This window comes from Clinocottus analis, unplaced genomic scaffold, assembly GCF_023055335.1.
Source record: "Clinocottus analis isolate CAN_PGR_092001 unplaced genomic scaffold, fCliAna1.0.p SCAF_6, whole genome shotgun sequence".
Taxonomy (NCBI): Eukaryota; Metazoa; Chordata; class Actinopteri; order Perciformes; family Cottidae; genus Clinocottus; species Clinocottus analis.
The window spans coordinates 12501166-12515758 of NW_027176218.1; the positions used below are offsets into that span (position 1 = coordinate 12501166).

At 41.5% G+C, this 14593-nt stretch overlaps 3 protein-coding genes across 5 annotated transcripts in view; 1 reads left to right on the forward strand and 2 right to left on the reverse strand.

Annotated features, from left to right (window-relative positions):
• The window catches only part of psmd7 (proteasome 26S subunit, non-ATPase 7), a 4566-nt gene extending 643 nt beyond the window's left edge, over positions 1-3923 (reverse strand). Inside the window, exons 1-7 of the mRNA XM_068603914.1 lie at positions 3793-3923; positions 3190-3281; positions 2679-2771; positions 2477-2574; positions 2274-2354; positions 1770-1861; positions 1359-1557 (exon numbers count right to left, since the gene is read on the reverse strand). Coding sequence (XP_068460015.1) covers positions 1359-1557; positions 1770-1861; positions 2274-2354; positions 2477-2574; positions 2679-2771; positions 3190-3281; positions 3793-3866 — 729 coding nt within the window. The 5' untranslated portion in view covers positions 3867-3923. The remainder of the gene's footprint in view (positions 1-1358; positions 1558-1769; positions 1862-2273; positions 2355-2476; positions 2575-2678; positions 2772-3189; positions 3282-3792) is intronic.
• Positions 3924-3969: 46 nt separating this feature from the next.
• Positions 3970-5340, forward strand: LOC137804122 (dynein light chain roadblock-type 2). The gene is made up of 4 exons (XM_068603154.1): positions 3970-4049; positions 4487-4562; positions 4666-4833; positions 4989-5340. The coding sequence occupies exons 1-4, from the start codon at positions 4032-4034 to the stop codon at positions 5030-5032; spliced, it is 306 nt and encodes a 101-aa protein (XP_068459255.1). The 5' UTR covers positions 3970-4031; the 3' UTR covers positions 5033-5340.
• A 1231-nt stretch (positions 5341-6571) lies between these two features.
• LOC137804261 (genetic suppressor element 1-like) overlaps positions 6572-14593 on the reverse strand; it is a 35701-nt gene continuing 27679 nt past the window's right edge. For all 3 annotated transcript variants that reach the window (XM_068603390.1, XM_068603392.1, XM_068603391.1), the window contains exons 7-16: positions 13626-13897; positions 11904-12213; positions 11186-11793; positions 10937-11049; positions 10563-10842; positions 9802-9915; positions 9313-9693; positions 8807-9106; positions 8577-8680; positions 6572-8413 (exon numbers count right to left, since the gene is read on the reverse strand). In XM_068603390.1, the coding sequence (XP_068459491.1) occupies positions 8276-8413; positions 8577-8680; positions 8807-9106; positions 9313-9693; positions 9802-9915; positions 10563-10842; positions 10937-11049; positions 11186-11793; positions 11904-12213; positions 13626-13897 (2620 nt within the window). In that variant the 3' untranslated portion in view covers positions 6572-8275. The remainder of the gene's footprint in view (positions 8414-8576; positions 8681-8806; positions 9107-9312; positions 9694-9801; positions 9916-10562; positions 10843-10936; positions 11050-11185; positions 11794-11903; positions 12214-13625; positions 13898-14593) is intronic.

Sequence of the window (14593 nt, forward strand, 5' to 3'; positions counted from 1 at the left end):
CTGCAAAGACAGAAATGTAATATTCAGGAATACAAAAGCTTGTCTAAAGCAATCCAGATCATGTTCATATGAAATGAACAAGGATCTGGTAGCTATATAATAATTGTTGTAGACTTCTGTTCATGCAATTTTAGACAGTGATGATGAACAGAATTGACGAAAAAGGTGTTACAGATGAAAAGAAACCACAAGATGATCAAATGCCAAACTGGTTGAGTATTTTAACAATCAACTCCAGAAAACTTCTAAAAACAAATGAGTTCCTCACAGAATCTGTTTTTGAAAACAATTACAGTAAACCTGAACACAAATAAAATAGTCCCACTAGTTGACAACTTTCATTGTTGTTTCATTGTTCAAACAGGTCAACATTTGAGCACAAAAGTGCTAGAGCAGTGAGTCTTACTCAATGAGACTCAGTGTGCCCTCTTGTGGCTAAAATAAGAAGCTGCTGCTCAGATAGAGATAGTTGGTTGTTTTTTTGTTGCGTTTTTAGCATAAAAATAAATTTCTTTCCTCGTCTCTTTAGTTCATCAAATGAATTCAAAATTGCTCAACAGTTGTAATTGTATAGTATACATCAACCTCCACTGGCTTCCGGTCAAGTACAGGATAGACGTCAAACTACTTCCCACCACTTACAAATCCCTAGACAACCTAGCCCCTCCTCCGTACCTTGCTGACCTCCTCCCCCTTCACACCCCAACCAGTTGCCTCAGGTCCGCCGGTACAACCGCTCTCAAAATCATCAGGACCAAGCGCTGGACGAGGGGCGACAGGGCCTTCTCAGCTGCTGCACCCCCCCTCTGGAACGCCCTCCCCATCCACATCCGTCAGGCTCCCACCCTACCATCATTCAAGCAAGCCCTCAAAACTCACCTCTTCTAACTCGCGTTCACCTGTTAAACCCCTGAACCGAGCCTCCGCTATGCCCCACGCGGCCTCTTCAGTTTGCTTTCCTTTCTTTCTTTGTTACCTAAAATGTTCTGTTTGTTTTGTTTGCTTTGTCTTCCTATTTTTGTTTTGTTCCGTTTGTATAGTGTAAAGTGACTTTGCGGATCAAGAAAAGCGCTATATAAAAATGAAATTATTATTATTATTGTTAAAATAACAAAAATTAATTGGCACAGCATTAATTAGTTGGAAAAATCTCTTAAAATACAACCAATAAGCAAAAATAAACTAGATATCAATTCAGATTAAAAAATTTCTCCTTGGAGATTAATAAAGTACTTTTCATTCATTTCAGATTAAAGTGAGATCACAATCACTACAATTCAAGACAAGACAACTTTCCTTAGGAGGATTACTGTACATGTATACAAAGTATACACCCCTTCAAATACAAAACAACTTACCAGTAGATTTACATCTGGCAGCAAGTTGAAGACATCCTGCAGCTGGTAGATAATCTGGTGGTTGATGGGAAGTTTTCCTGCCGTCACTCTCTCCAGGTAAGAGCGGATTTCTAACAGCTTCGAGTTGAGTCCCTTCAGACCATGAACCTGATTTGTGATCCGCTGCGACAGAGTGCCCACTGTGGTATCCTTGATATCTCTGAATATGATGGGCATGAGTATGAATGTATTCACATGTTTTGCAAGGCGTTTAGATTGTTGATTATTTTAGTCAGATTATAATAAAATAACAGTAGAATTGTATCTTTTATACTCAGTATTGTAATCACAATTTTTTATTGTGGTGACTAAAATGGCTATTACATGATTAACAGTGTAGCAAAGTGAGTGAATCAAAGGTTTGTTTTGTACCTGAGCAGGTGCTCCACACCCACTTCCTCTGCCTCCTCCGCTCCAATCTCACTGGTGACATGTTCAAATGTCTTGGATGTTGGTGTACCATCCTAGAATTAGTAAATCACAAGATTAAACAAGTTTCAACTAATAAATAAGAACCCTCAAAAGTGTTTGACGCCAAAAGATGTAAAAGAACGACAACAGTAAAGACAATCAACTTTCACTGAAAAAACTTGCTAACAACTAACATGAAAAAGAGAGAGAAAATTTAAAAAATAAAATACAGTTCTCTAAAGGCCTTTCAATTTAGTATGGTTTCCAAATTACCTTAGAAACAGTCAAAATATAAAGAGTAGTCATAAAAGCATATTTAATTGTAAATCACTAAACGCGTGTCAAGGTAGCCCCGCACTGTCATCAAACTCACACAAATGGAAATGTAGCATTTCATGTAATAATTCAATAATCAGCAGCACCACCCCTTCCTTTACTTCAGTACAATCCATGATATCCACTCACGTCATGAATTTCCTCCACGGAGATGTATGCTTCTGTGGGTAGACCGAGATCTTTGGGCTTCACATCTATAATGACTAACACCTAGTTGGATACAATAAAAATATATGAGCGACTTATACAACATCAGAATGAAAATGAGTGGAACAAGGTTATGTAACAACATGTCCACATTAAGCAAAGAAAAAAGTGAAGCAGTTACATACCGAATTGGTACAGTACTGCTTGATGAGCTCATTGATGGCAATGTCATTCTTATGTAACTTGGGTCCTGTGTGGTACCATCCGACTATTCTTTCTCTGGCTAAAAACCACAGAAGACAACAAAAGTTATTCACAAGTATAAAATGAGGCCAACACCATCACATGAAAAGCAACTGAATTCCATAGATGTAGGCAGTGTATTACCATTAACTTTCTTGAACATGCCATACATGTTCTCCAGGTAGTCATGATCCAGGAACCACACAGAGTCATCCCTGTCATCTTCGTCAAATGGCACTAAATGAACATTGACAATTAATTAAAGAATTGACAAGAATGGACTGTGGCAAACAAACAACATTACACTCCAAATAGTAAATATCTTAAAAGGGGGCCTTCACTGATTTTACACATGGTCCGCTTACTTAGAGTGACACATTTTGTTTTGTACTCTCGTTTAGGATTGAAGAATGCACATTTATCACAAAAAGTCAAAGTTACAAACTGGTGTACATTAAGTTTAAAGGATTATGGTATTTAACAGAAAGGGTGAAATGAAAGATACTGTTGAGTGGCCTTATAAGACGTGAAGGATCTAGTCTTTCAAGAAGTTGTATTATATTAGTGACTGAAGACCAGGACCTCTCAACCACTAACTTTATTTAACTTAATATGTTTCTCTACAGTCTCACAATGCAGTCCTCATGTCACTCACCTGCGAAACTATTTGAGACGTCAAGAACTTTTTTGTGCCATGATCCCAGAAGGACACCAACCACTCGTTTCTGGTTGCCAACTTTTCCTATCCTGTCGATATAATTTGTCAAATGAACACAAAGTCTGGTTAGATCCCCATAGTTCTGTCAATATAATTAAAAGGTAAAATGTACATTAAATTTGTATGCGTTTCTCAGATGTAAATGCCTTGACTCATCATGGGTCGTAAGCTAGGTTACTTGAGTAAGCTAATGCCCAAATATTCATGTCATCCATCGCTAATGAAGTAAAAGACAAGATAACATCCTCCGAGTGTGACCTGACAAACAGCGAGTTTAACGACGAACATTAGGCAATCCAGTCTGTCATTATTGATTAATTTAACAGTTTAACACGTTGTTTTCTGACAAAATGTGCGAACTAAACTGATTTCCCTGAGCTAACTTGACGTGAACTAGCTCGCTCCCCTCTGCGTTCACTCTCAATGGGGCTCTGACTCAGCAGGGCTAACACTAGCTTAGCTTAGCAGCTACGTTACGCTTCTGGACATTTAAACATTCAGGTCTGTGTAAAGAGCAACACAAACACCGAACCAACTGACCTGTTAAAGTGATCGACCACGCTGAGCAATACCAGGGGGTGAACGACCACATTTTCTACTGCTAACTCCGGCATTTTCTCAGTGAAGATACACAGCAGCTCGCAGCCCACCTCAACACAACGACGGCGACGCTTCACTTCCGCCTGCGTCCAACGTCATATCCGTTTCTCTTGGCAACAGAGAGACGCGAGGAAAAGGCAGAAGAAGAGTTATCGGTTTCTCAGCCTTTTACAGACAAAATGGCAGGGATTGAATGCGTAAGTTAACTACTATTATTTTTATAAGCGTTTTCTTTCATTTGTATTCCAATATGTCACTACATTATACACTTATTATTGTTTATGTCAACGTTAGATAACCGAAAATACCGAAACTGCATCAATTATTATATTTTCTATTTCCTAGCAAACTTGACTGAAATCAAATCAAATATCTTGTCGTTGCTTTGTATTAACTTCTGTTTAACTAGCTGTACCTGCCAAATGTAGATCTACATTTCATTGTGGTTGTTTTATTACTTTGTTGTCTTTAATGTATTTTTTTAAAATATTTATCTTGTTTATTGTATATAATTTGTATATATACGTACAATAAGAGTGAAACCGAAGTCAAAATCTATATTTGTGTAGACACACTTTGTCAATAAAGCTGATTCTAATTAAATATCTTCCAATAATCTCATTCTGTCCTGCAGACTGAAGTTGAGGAAACACTGAAGAGGATCGAAGCCCATAAAGGTGTGATTGGGACAATAGTTGTCAATGCAGAAGGTGAGCCAAAATAGCATAGTCTAAATCTCCAGAACAACTGGTGGCCTACAACAAGTTTACAACACTGCCTGTATGTAAAGGTTGAACAGTTTCATCTTTTCAGGTATTCCCATCAGAACAACTTTGGATAACTCCACAACGATTCAGTACGCAGGACTTTTTCGCCAGCTCACCATGATGGCAAGGAGCACAGTGAGGGATATTGACCCTCAGAATGACCTAATCTTTCTCCGCGTCCGCTCCAAGAAACATGAGTTCTTGATTGCACCAGGTGAGTGTGTAGCGGTTACATTTTTATTGTTGACTAAATGATTACCACTGGAACTGGTGTATCATTTATTATTCAACAGCTGTACATTTGAAGAGGCTGTACTGGTTTACTGCATTTTGATTCCCCTTCTTCTCTTCTTTCATCGGTTTCTGCAGAAAACGACTTTCTGCTGATAGTCATCCAGAACCCATGTGAATAGCTTCTGGACATTTTCATGAGTCACCCTTTGTTTTGTCACTTGATGGTGCTTCATGCAAAAATATGAATTTAGTTTGTGTTATATTATATTACTACATCATCCATATTTTTCTACTTTGAACTCAAGTATGTTGCCTCAATCTACACAATGTATCGTTTGAACTTATGTAGTCGTATTTCTTTCACTGTATTTTTTTAAAAAATATGTCTGTGAATTGTAACAGCTGGTGATACAATACTTACCAGATATTGCATGTTCATCCTGACGAATGCAATTAAAACCCTGATTAAATAAGTGAAGAAACATAACTGATGTAGATGCTTCCATACTATAATGTATAAAGTTGTATTACAATGCTGAGCTAGCTTTGTTTAGGATTATGTATCAAGATGGCAAGTGACTTAAAAAGAGAGATCATTATTGGGCTACGGGAGCTTAAGTCACAAAGACTGCTCCATTGATTAAAGCTGAACAATCCTTGTGACTGGAACTTAACAGAAATAGTGACTAAAGAGCACACGCCTGAATGCTTGACCCAGTTGGGGGTGCTATGGGTTACAATTTCTTGCAATGGTTGGAGTCCACTTGTCCCCTTAGAGACAAGGGTCGCTGAAATCAACATAAAGTGACTGTAAGTGAACACTTTCATCCAGTTGTGGAAGGAGTATGCTGAGCAATGCAATGTTTCCATGTTACAGCCATTACATTGATTTTGTTGAACCCGTTGGGGTAGAAAAACATACCCAATTACTATTCTTGGTACATTGAATCGGGTGAAACCACCTGACCCTAGAGATGTAATCAGTCATGCTAATTTAAAACACCGGAGGGCGTGTGGGTACAAAACCTTTATCTGCAATACTAGCTGTAAATGTCATGGTGTTGGGTTGTTTCCTGTTTTATTTTGTAGTCCGTGTCTCTTGTGTCCTCTGTGTCCCCGCACTTCCTGCCAATGGCATTGTCTGCCTTGTTCCTGATTGTTTATTCCCTTCACCTATCATTGTTCCAGACACCTCTCTCCTTGTGTGTCTTTCCTCTGCGTGATTGTGAAGCTCTGGCCTCATTGTTTACACCTGTGACTGGTTGCCTGTCTTCCCCTGTGTGTATTTAGTCTGTGTCGTCCCTCTTGCCTGTTGCAGGTTTGTCTTTCTCCGGGCCGTGTCATACACTTGCATGTTTTGCCACTGTCTGTAAGTTTTTCTAGTGTTCTTTTTTGTTGTCTTCATAAAGTAAAGGATGTTTTGGATTTTGCCTTATCTGGACTCCTGTTGTCTCCTCCTGCATATGGGTTTTTGCTCTTCACACCTGGACTTGACAGTCAAATACATGTAAAGTAGTAAAAGATGTAATGTTTTTCTATGTAGTAAAAGATTTTTAAAAACGTTAAGTGAAAGTTTCCAGACATCTCAGAGTAGCTGGTAATTCAAGAAACATGGAACTAATATAAAAAAGTTTTTTTTTTCAACTCTTTCTCCCCAGATAAATGACAATGACCAATAAGACATTTTACAAATATTTTAATGTAAATTTCCATCAGAATGTACAGCAATATATGTTAATAAATAATTCATCACAATTATACAGCCCAAATAATACATTACATGACAACTGATTGAAACAAATATGCAGGATTTCACAGCAAGTTTGAGGACACTTAACAGGTGACACAGGAATGTCAGGTGATTTTGGGCGATTGCTACTAGTTTGTGCTCGTAGGAATTGGCTCCTGGGATTTTAACATTCAGAGGAAAAGAGCCAGAAGTTATGAATGTGTCATTTATTTTCTCTGGCTAGAACACAAACATCTAATCAAAAGAGAAAGAGAGGAGAGTTTTTCTTATCCACAGAGGGGTACTGCCATTCTGATGTTTATGTCACCCATAAATAGTTATAGATTTGTTTCAAGTACTCTACTAGTATCAAGTGAAAATATATCTTATCAGTTTTGACAGCCCTGAACTAGAACTGAATAATAATTTGGCTTTTTCATATCCTTGACAAAATCATTTAACTTAGTTTTTCTACAATAATTTAAGAAGAAACCACCGTCAGATAGGTTTAAACAATGGTTGGACAATATGTCTGAAAGTACTGTTGTTTCACTGAAGTGATGCCGATTATTAAGAGCATGTGTAGATTGTTGCAAAAGACTGAAACATATCACTGTAATTCTCTTCAAGTTTTATCAATATTTATAGGCATGTGGACTGACAAAGACTCTGGGATAAACCATCTGAGCAATCGTCATGAAAACTTAATGACTAACAAAAATGTATGCTTGCCATGTTGTCTTCCACTCCAAGTGCATCTTGGGCAACACCCCAAACATTTTGACATCACGGAACATTTTTCAAATACAACTGTCCTAACATTCTTCATTTTCTAAACATTTTTTATTCTGACCAGCAGCAGTTCAAACATATGGCTTCCCACAAGAGATGGTTAAAACAATAAAACATACAAAATTCTTCGTCTATCACAAGTGACATTACCAATGGAAATTTTATTAAACCTAAAAAAACTTCATTGATACCATTTGCCATTATAGATAATATCTTTTAGATGTTTCCTATCCTCTGCAGAAGCTTTACAAGCACACAAACGGCTTCATCTGTCAGATTCAGTGCTAAGTAGACACTACAACATTATACCACACAGAGGACAGTCAAGTGTTCCTCAAATTCCACTGCAAGTGCATCCTATCAAGTTTAAGGCCTGAGGTGTGCTTTGATTCCTTGACTCAATTTTCATTCTCTGAGTAAGACCAAGTGACCCCTGTACGCTTACTCTCTTCTTATTGCTGTCCAGAGAGGCTACAGATTTGTGCCAAGAGACACATCTCATTGGTGTGTTTATGCAAAAATGAACGCGACGTAAGCTAAATGGCATAAAGTCCTTATAGCTAACTCAGGGACTAGTGGGATGGGTTAGCGTTGTGACAAAGATGCTGTTTCACCTACACAGTGTTATCAACCAACAATAACAATCCATAGGCTGAATGAGAGAGAGCGGGGAATGCCCGGACCAACATGTTCACCATGGTTTGCCGGCCGCGTGGCGAACATGGCAGGTGATCAGTTGAATCTGGAACCAGACAGGTAACAAAACTGACTTGCCAGACAAGACAAGGATTGGCTCCCTCAAGTACTTCAAGTGCAGAGTGATCCGGCTCCAGCCCGTCTTGTTGTTTTTACTGTTCCTGTGCTGTCAGAGGCGTATCCGTCAGGGAGTTGGTGTCAGAGGTCACCTCGGTGTGTGGCCATTTACTTGCCCCCTGCCCCAGTGAATGTTAGGTAGTGTCAAACACCTCCTGAAGTGCTCAAGCTGGGCCTGAAGTCTTTCCCTCTCCTCTCGCACATTCTGCCTCTGACTCACCAGCTCCTGACAAATGAAGGACAGACACAACTCTCATTACAGAACCAATACTTTCTGAACGAAGCTGCATCACTTACAAACAGTGATAACAAACGAAAAAAATGGGAACACTGACATTAAAAGATAAAAGTCCACAAATCTGCTTTCAGCTGTGTTCTCAGATACTTACCCCCATAGTGAGAGTGAGCTGCTCTGCAGTTCTGGTCAGGTTGTAATTCTGCGCTTCAAGTCTTTTACACTGACTGTGAAGAACCTGCCTCTCTGTACTCCAATCTGTATCGAGAGAAACAACAAAGGAGGGGAAATGACATCCATTCTAATACCTATTTTACATAAATGATCTGAGAGTATAGTGTAGCCCATTGATTGGAAAACATCAATTAAACTGACTTGACTCACCATCCACATACTCATGGTAGGCCTCAAAGATAGCTTCAATACCCTGCCACTTCCTTGGAGCTTCTTCCGTCTCCACCTCATCGTCTTCCTCCTCCTGACCAGACTCTTCCTCGTCCTCATCCGACAGATTTTCCTGTGGCCCCGGAGTGTCTCTGCTTGCTCCATGGGAGTGGAAGTGATAGCCATTGATGTGTGCATGCTGAGGGGCATGAATAAGAGTTGAATTCTTCAGTTGAGAGACGTTGTGAGGCAACGAGCGATCGGCCTTCATGCCGGCCTCAGGGGCACAATTTGAGATTCCTGAGAAGAAACGAGTGAGACAATACGGCCAAGTCAGTCATTGTAACCAAGTTTAGCACCTCTAGAAGAGCCAATATGATTACTACTAAGATACATTTGAACTTTGAGGATGTTGCACATACACACCACTAGATGGCAGAACATTGTAATTTTCAAATTCACCATCAAGCCTAATGGTCATGCACCTACGAGAGCAAGAGGCTAACCTTTGTTCTGCAGTGTGTTGTGTGTGGATTGCAGCACGGCCTGGTGAAAGTGCTGTGCAAAGGCCTCAGGTGTAAACCTCTCCCAGGGCCGATTCCGTCCATTCTGCACTGGATTGGGCTCCTTTTTCTGAGGAGAAGCAGCAGCGCCATTCTGGAGGCCCTGGAGCTTCCTGTTTGGCTGAGCCTCCATGAATTCAGCCTTTTCATGATGGGGGTGCAGAGGTGGAGGATTGCGGGCCATGTGGGTGTCCATGGAGGGTTTTAGTGCGTCGTTTAGGGGGAGATGTTTGGGTTTGTGTAAGTAGGGAGGAGAGGGGCTCGGAGAGTCTGGGTACTGATGTCCATTTGTTTCACTCGGCAGAGGGGCTGATGAGGAGTCACCTAAAAAGAAATTCGTACAGTTTCTTAGAAATTGTTTTTGCTGGTTTAAATAGGCATACAGATGTGTGGGTGAGTGTGTGTATTTGCTGAAGTGTCTGTGTGTCTCACCAGTTAAGTGAGCAGGAGGACTGCTACACGGAGGTAAAGGATTATATCTGAGTGTGTCTAATGTCACAGTCTTCCTCTGAATGGCCCTCAGCAGCTCCTCTGCTCTTTCCTTATCTACAGAGAAAAAGACAGAATGAGAACACCTGTCATTCATCTTTGAAAATAGGGCTTAAAATATTGACTTGCACGGAGAACTGATGGAAAAAGGTCAGAAAATGAGTGACTTGAGAATACAACACCACATAGACAGACCATAGCCACACATACTTAATGAATCATCCTGTTCAGTTTTTCTACAGATTTCCTGTATTCATCCAAAACAGTCTGCCCTGCTATCTGCTATTTTGAAAATGTGCAACTCCATTATAAAATAAAGTATATATATATATATATATATATATATATATATATATATATATATATATATATATATATATATATATATATATAATGTATGCAAATGTACATGTCATCTCTATAAATATTATATATCTATATTTCTTACATAAAAATGTATTAGTTTAAATTTTGTTTCAATTAAATTAATACATTTTCTAGCAGCATGTGTTTTAAAATCTACCCTTAAAGGTAGAAGATCCCACACCAACCTCCTCTCAAGATGCTTCCTAACATTCTTTCTTCTCACTCCTCCCACAGTCTCGGTAAATAACAAAACTGAGAGAAACTAAGTGTGGTATTTTTCCGCAGGGAATCCCACTTCCCCTGTGAAGAGAGCAGAGTAACACGTAGGATGTTGTTACCTCTCCTCTGCTGCGGGCTGACATGGGAGAGGTTGAACATAAGGAGGAAGTCTTTTTTCTCATGCAGTTCTGGGGTGCTGTCCATCTGCTCGGCAGAGAACGGGGTAGTCAAGGGAGTTGAAGGTGTTGGAGGTGAAGAGGCCTTTCTCTTGCCCCGCACGGGCGGCGGAGAGAGGCTGCGCTCTCTCATCATCCGCCTCCTCTTTCTCCTTTTTCGCGTCAGAAGCTCATCGCGATGGGCCAGAGTGGTCAGACCACACACGCTCAGAAAATCCACTTTCTTTGGAGAGAGACATTTGGGCAGGTGAGTATCACTCGAACAAAACATTTTTCAAACATTGTATGTATATGTGAAGTCTGTTATGGTTATGCACCTCGGAGGTTGCCTCCAGTTTGAGCGGGGGCTGTTCTGTCACTCTCCTCAAATGGGCTTTCACCTCGTCCTCGTCACTCTCATCATACGACTCGTCAAGTTCATAGTAATAACCTGGTGAGAGGAGAGCAAGAGAGAAGTTTTCTTTCACCGTAAACAAGTTTCAGGAGTATGGAGTCATCTCTTCTGCCTACCACACCCTGTCCTCTTTCCACCTCTGTGCCTCTTTATGCTTCACCGCTCTGCTCACCTCCGTCTCTGGCCTCCTTCCTCCTCTTCTCCTCCAGGTCCAATTTGCTGAGCAGCCGACGGTGCTGCTGGAGAACCTCGTCATACACCAGTATGCTGTCGGGCGGCTGACTCTGTCGCTCCCTTACTGGAGACGGAGAAGCAGCCTGACACCGTCCCACCGGGTCAGGAATAATGCCAGGAATAGACGGAGGCACAACGGATCTCTGGTGGAAGTTATTGGTATGATGGCGGTGATAAAGGCTCTGGATGGCTCTGTCCTGGTCTGCCTTGTTCCAAGAACCTGGTTCTTGTAAACTAGCTCCCATCAGTGTGGTGTATCTCTCTGTGCCCTCCGCCCTCCTCCTGCCTCCTTCTTCCTGCTTCTCCCCCCAGCTCACCGTGGGCCTGTCGGCTCTGGTCAGTCCTGGAGGTAGCCGGCTCGGTGGTGTCGGAGGGTTGCGTTTTCTGCGGAAGTCTGAGGGGGTGTCGATAAGAGAGGCTGGGTTCCATAGTGTGGTCATAGGGGCAGGAGGATGATGGGGACCTTTAGGGGAGATAAGGGGAGGTGGAGCACCGAGGCAGGGAGCTACATCTTTGCTTCCTGGGTTGTGATGGACTGAATGGGTTCTGTTTAGGAAAATACAAATACAATTATATTTTGATTTGAAGCCTCACAACACAGATTGACGTTGCAGTATAAAATAATGTTAAAAACTAAAATATTTGGGCATTTTCACCTGTGACTGTCTCTCCTGAGCTCCACACCTTTCCCAGGTGACCTGAGGCCCATCTCCAGTGGACCCTCCCTCTCCTGCCCTTGCCCTCGTTGCCGTGTTAACCACGCTGCCTCGCTGGCCCTCTGAGTCATCATGGCAGCTGCCAGAGCTCCATGGATCCCCCCAGCAGCAGCGTGATGCTTCCCCATGTGAGAAGGCACCAGGCTGGGCACAGGGTGTGGGATAGAGCCCCTGGAGGGGTGAAGGCCAGGCTGCAGGGACAGAGGTTTGGGTGCTGGGAAACCTGTGTGCTCAGAGTCCTTGGTTTTATCTGGAGAAACAGAGGTTTAATCATTAGTGTTTAGACAAGCACAGCACTATGTGTGTGTCGACATTTGGGTGAGATTTATTCAGACATCCTTACATAGCAGTGGACACCAATAAAAAACTTAACGAAAAGTTTAAAGGTGCATGAATTGTTGTGTAGGTGGTCTATACTCGTATTTGATTAAATTCCAATACATGCACACTTTATTTATTTATTTGTAATCTATAATTTAAAAAAACAACAGATTGGACTCTGCAATATTTCAGGTGTAAAAGTAGAGAAAGGAAATAACTCAAATTTAATGTTTTAACTGTTTTAACAGTCTGCAATATTTATGAGAACCCACAACATCAAACAGAACAACAATACTTTAAGGATTTTAAAATTATTGCAGCCGTACCAGTTGGATAATAAGAAATATAAATATTGAAAGAATGTGGCACTATGATTGGGTATGTAGTATAATTCTGCTTTCACAAATGTAGTTCGATCATTTGGTCTGGACCAAGGAACCAGGGTTCAATTGACAGCTTCCCACCAGCCCAATGAACTGTACCAACCGAGGAACCGACCGGTGAGAGCACCCTGAAAGAGTGACACTTCACACAACAAGATTCAATGTGCCGCTGAGCCACACTAAGTGCATTTACTGTTTAATAATAATAATAATAATAATAGGTCTCATCATTATCCCTTTACAGTACAGCCAATGTCAATCTGCTATAAAGAAAAGCACAAAACGAAAGCATATTTTGTATATTTCTCACACTGACCCACTCTGATAAAGGCCTTGGGGTCATTGAAAGCAGAAGTGTTTACATTCAACCATTTAAGAGACAAGACCGTGTACGCAAGTTTCACATCAGTTTGTCTTAGTTTGAAATTTTTAAGATATTTTCAGTGCAGAGTGGACATTTTGGCCTCAGGATGACACCAGCTCTGGAAAGCAGATTTCAAGTTAGATTTAAATTTGCTCAAAAGATTGTTCTATTTTTTGTATACAAATGAAGTTCTGGCATAATGGATGTGCGAGAGAACAGGACAAGCCGTCACTATAATCATAAGTAATTGTTCTTTTGATGGCCCATACTAAATTGCACGGCAATCTGGCGAGTACCATGGTTTGGACAGACACGTTTTCTAACCAACATTGCCATCCAGTCTCACATTAGCAGGACACAAAAGTTATGATTTACATCTATTAAAGAACATAACAGCTCAACGGGGAGAAGTTCCTCTCCTCCCCGTTGACTCCTAATGAGTAATCATGTAAACCAGTCCTCTGTACTCGCTATACCTCACTATGGTAGTAACACACTGAATACCCTGACCATTTTTTAACTCTGGGTGTCTGATCGTGTTTGTGCCTGCATGTGTGCACACATACATAAGTGTGTGTCATTGTGTGTAGATACCCAGTCTGTTCGGGGTCAGCCTCTCCCCTGGCCTGGCCCTGTCCTCCGGTGGTGCCCTCCGAGCCTGCAGCTCGGCCAGGTAGTGGCTCTCGGCTGCTCTGACCATCTGCTGCTGTCTCTCCCTCTGCCTCTCCTTCTGTCTGTCCAGCTCTCTCTCCCGCTCCTCCTCCAGCTCTCTCTCCCGCTCTCGCTCCAGCCCTGCCTCGCGCTCCCTTTCTTTCTCACGTTCACGCTCTTGCTCTCGCTGGCGGAGCTCATTCTCCATCTGCAGCCTGTGGGGGAGGTTGACAAGTATGTGCGCACACACACGCGCACACACACACACACACACACACACACACACACACACAGGGGGAGAAGGTGAGAGATGCAACACCCAACATGAGGCAGATATTAACCACACACTGGTGAACCTCACACAAACATTTCTGCTCAAACACCACACACACATACACACACGCACACAAACATACACACACACTTACTTGCAGAGACACACTCAAATATTCACACACTCTCTCCATTTACCATGAGGAAAATAATCCATACACAGCATGACTGAGCAAGAGCAGATGAACACTTAATAGGTATCCACAGGAAAAGGACACACACACACACACACACAACAGCAATCAATAGCACACAAACAAACCTACAGGATACGCAGGAGCCATTACAGAACCAGACAATAATACCATCCATTTCAAACACAAACATTTCCCCTGTGCATTATGCCACAGGAAAACAATGTGTAGTGTGAAACTGAGAAAGAAGCTCAAAGAAAGAAAGAAAGAAAGAAAGAAAGACAGAAAGAAAGAAAGAAAGAAAGAAAGACAGACAGAGGGGGTAAAAGATATTTCCTTATGTGTGTGACCCAATGTGTGCACTGGCTTGCATATGGACTGTATGTGTATGGGTGCGCGTGAGTGTGTGTGTGTGTGTGTGTGAAGGGCAGCGTGTGTAACGAG

Excerpts from the sequence above, each read along its gene's own strand:
- LOC137804122 (XM_068603154.1), top strand. Across the intron at positions 4,563-4,665 it reads AATAGTTGTCAATGCAGAAG|GTATTCCCATCAGAACAACT; the intron begins GTGAGCCAAAAT and ends TCATCTTTTCAG. Across the intron at positions 4,834-4,988 it reads TGAGTTCTTGATTGCACCAG|AAAACGACTTTCTGCTGATA; the intron begins GTGAGTGTGTAG and ends CGGTTTCTGCAG.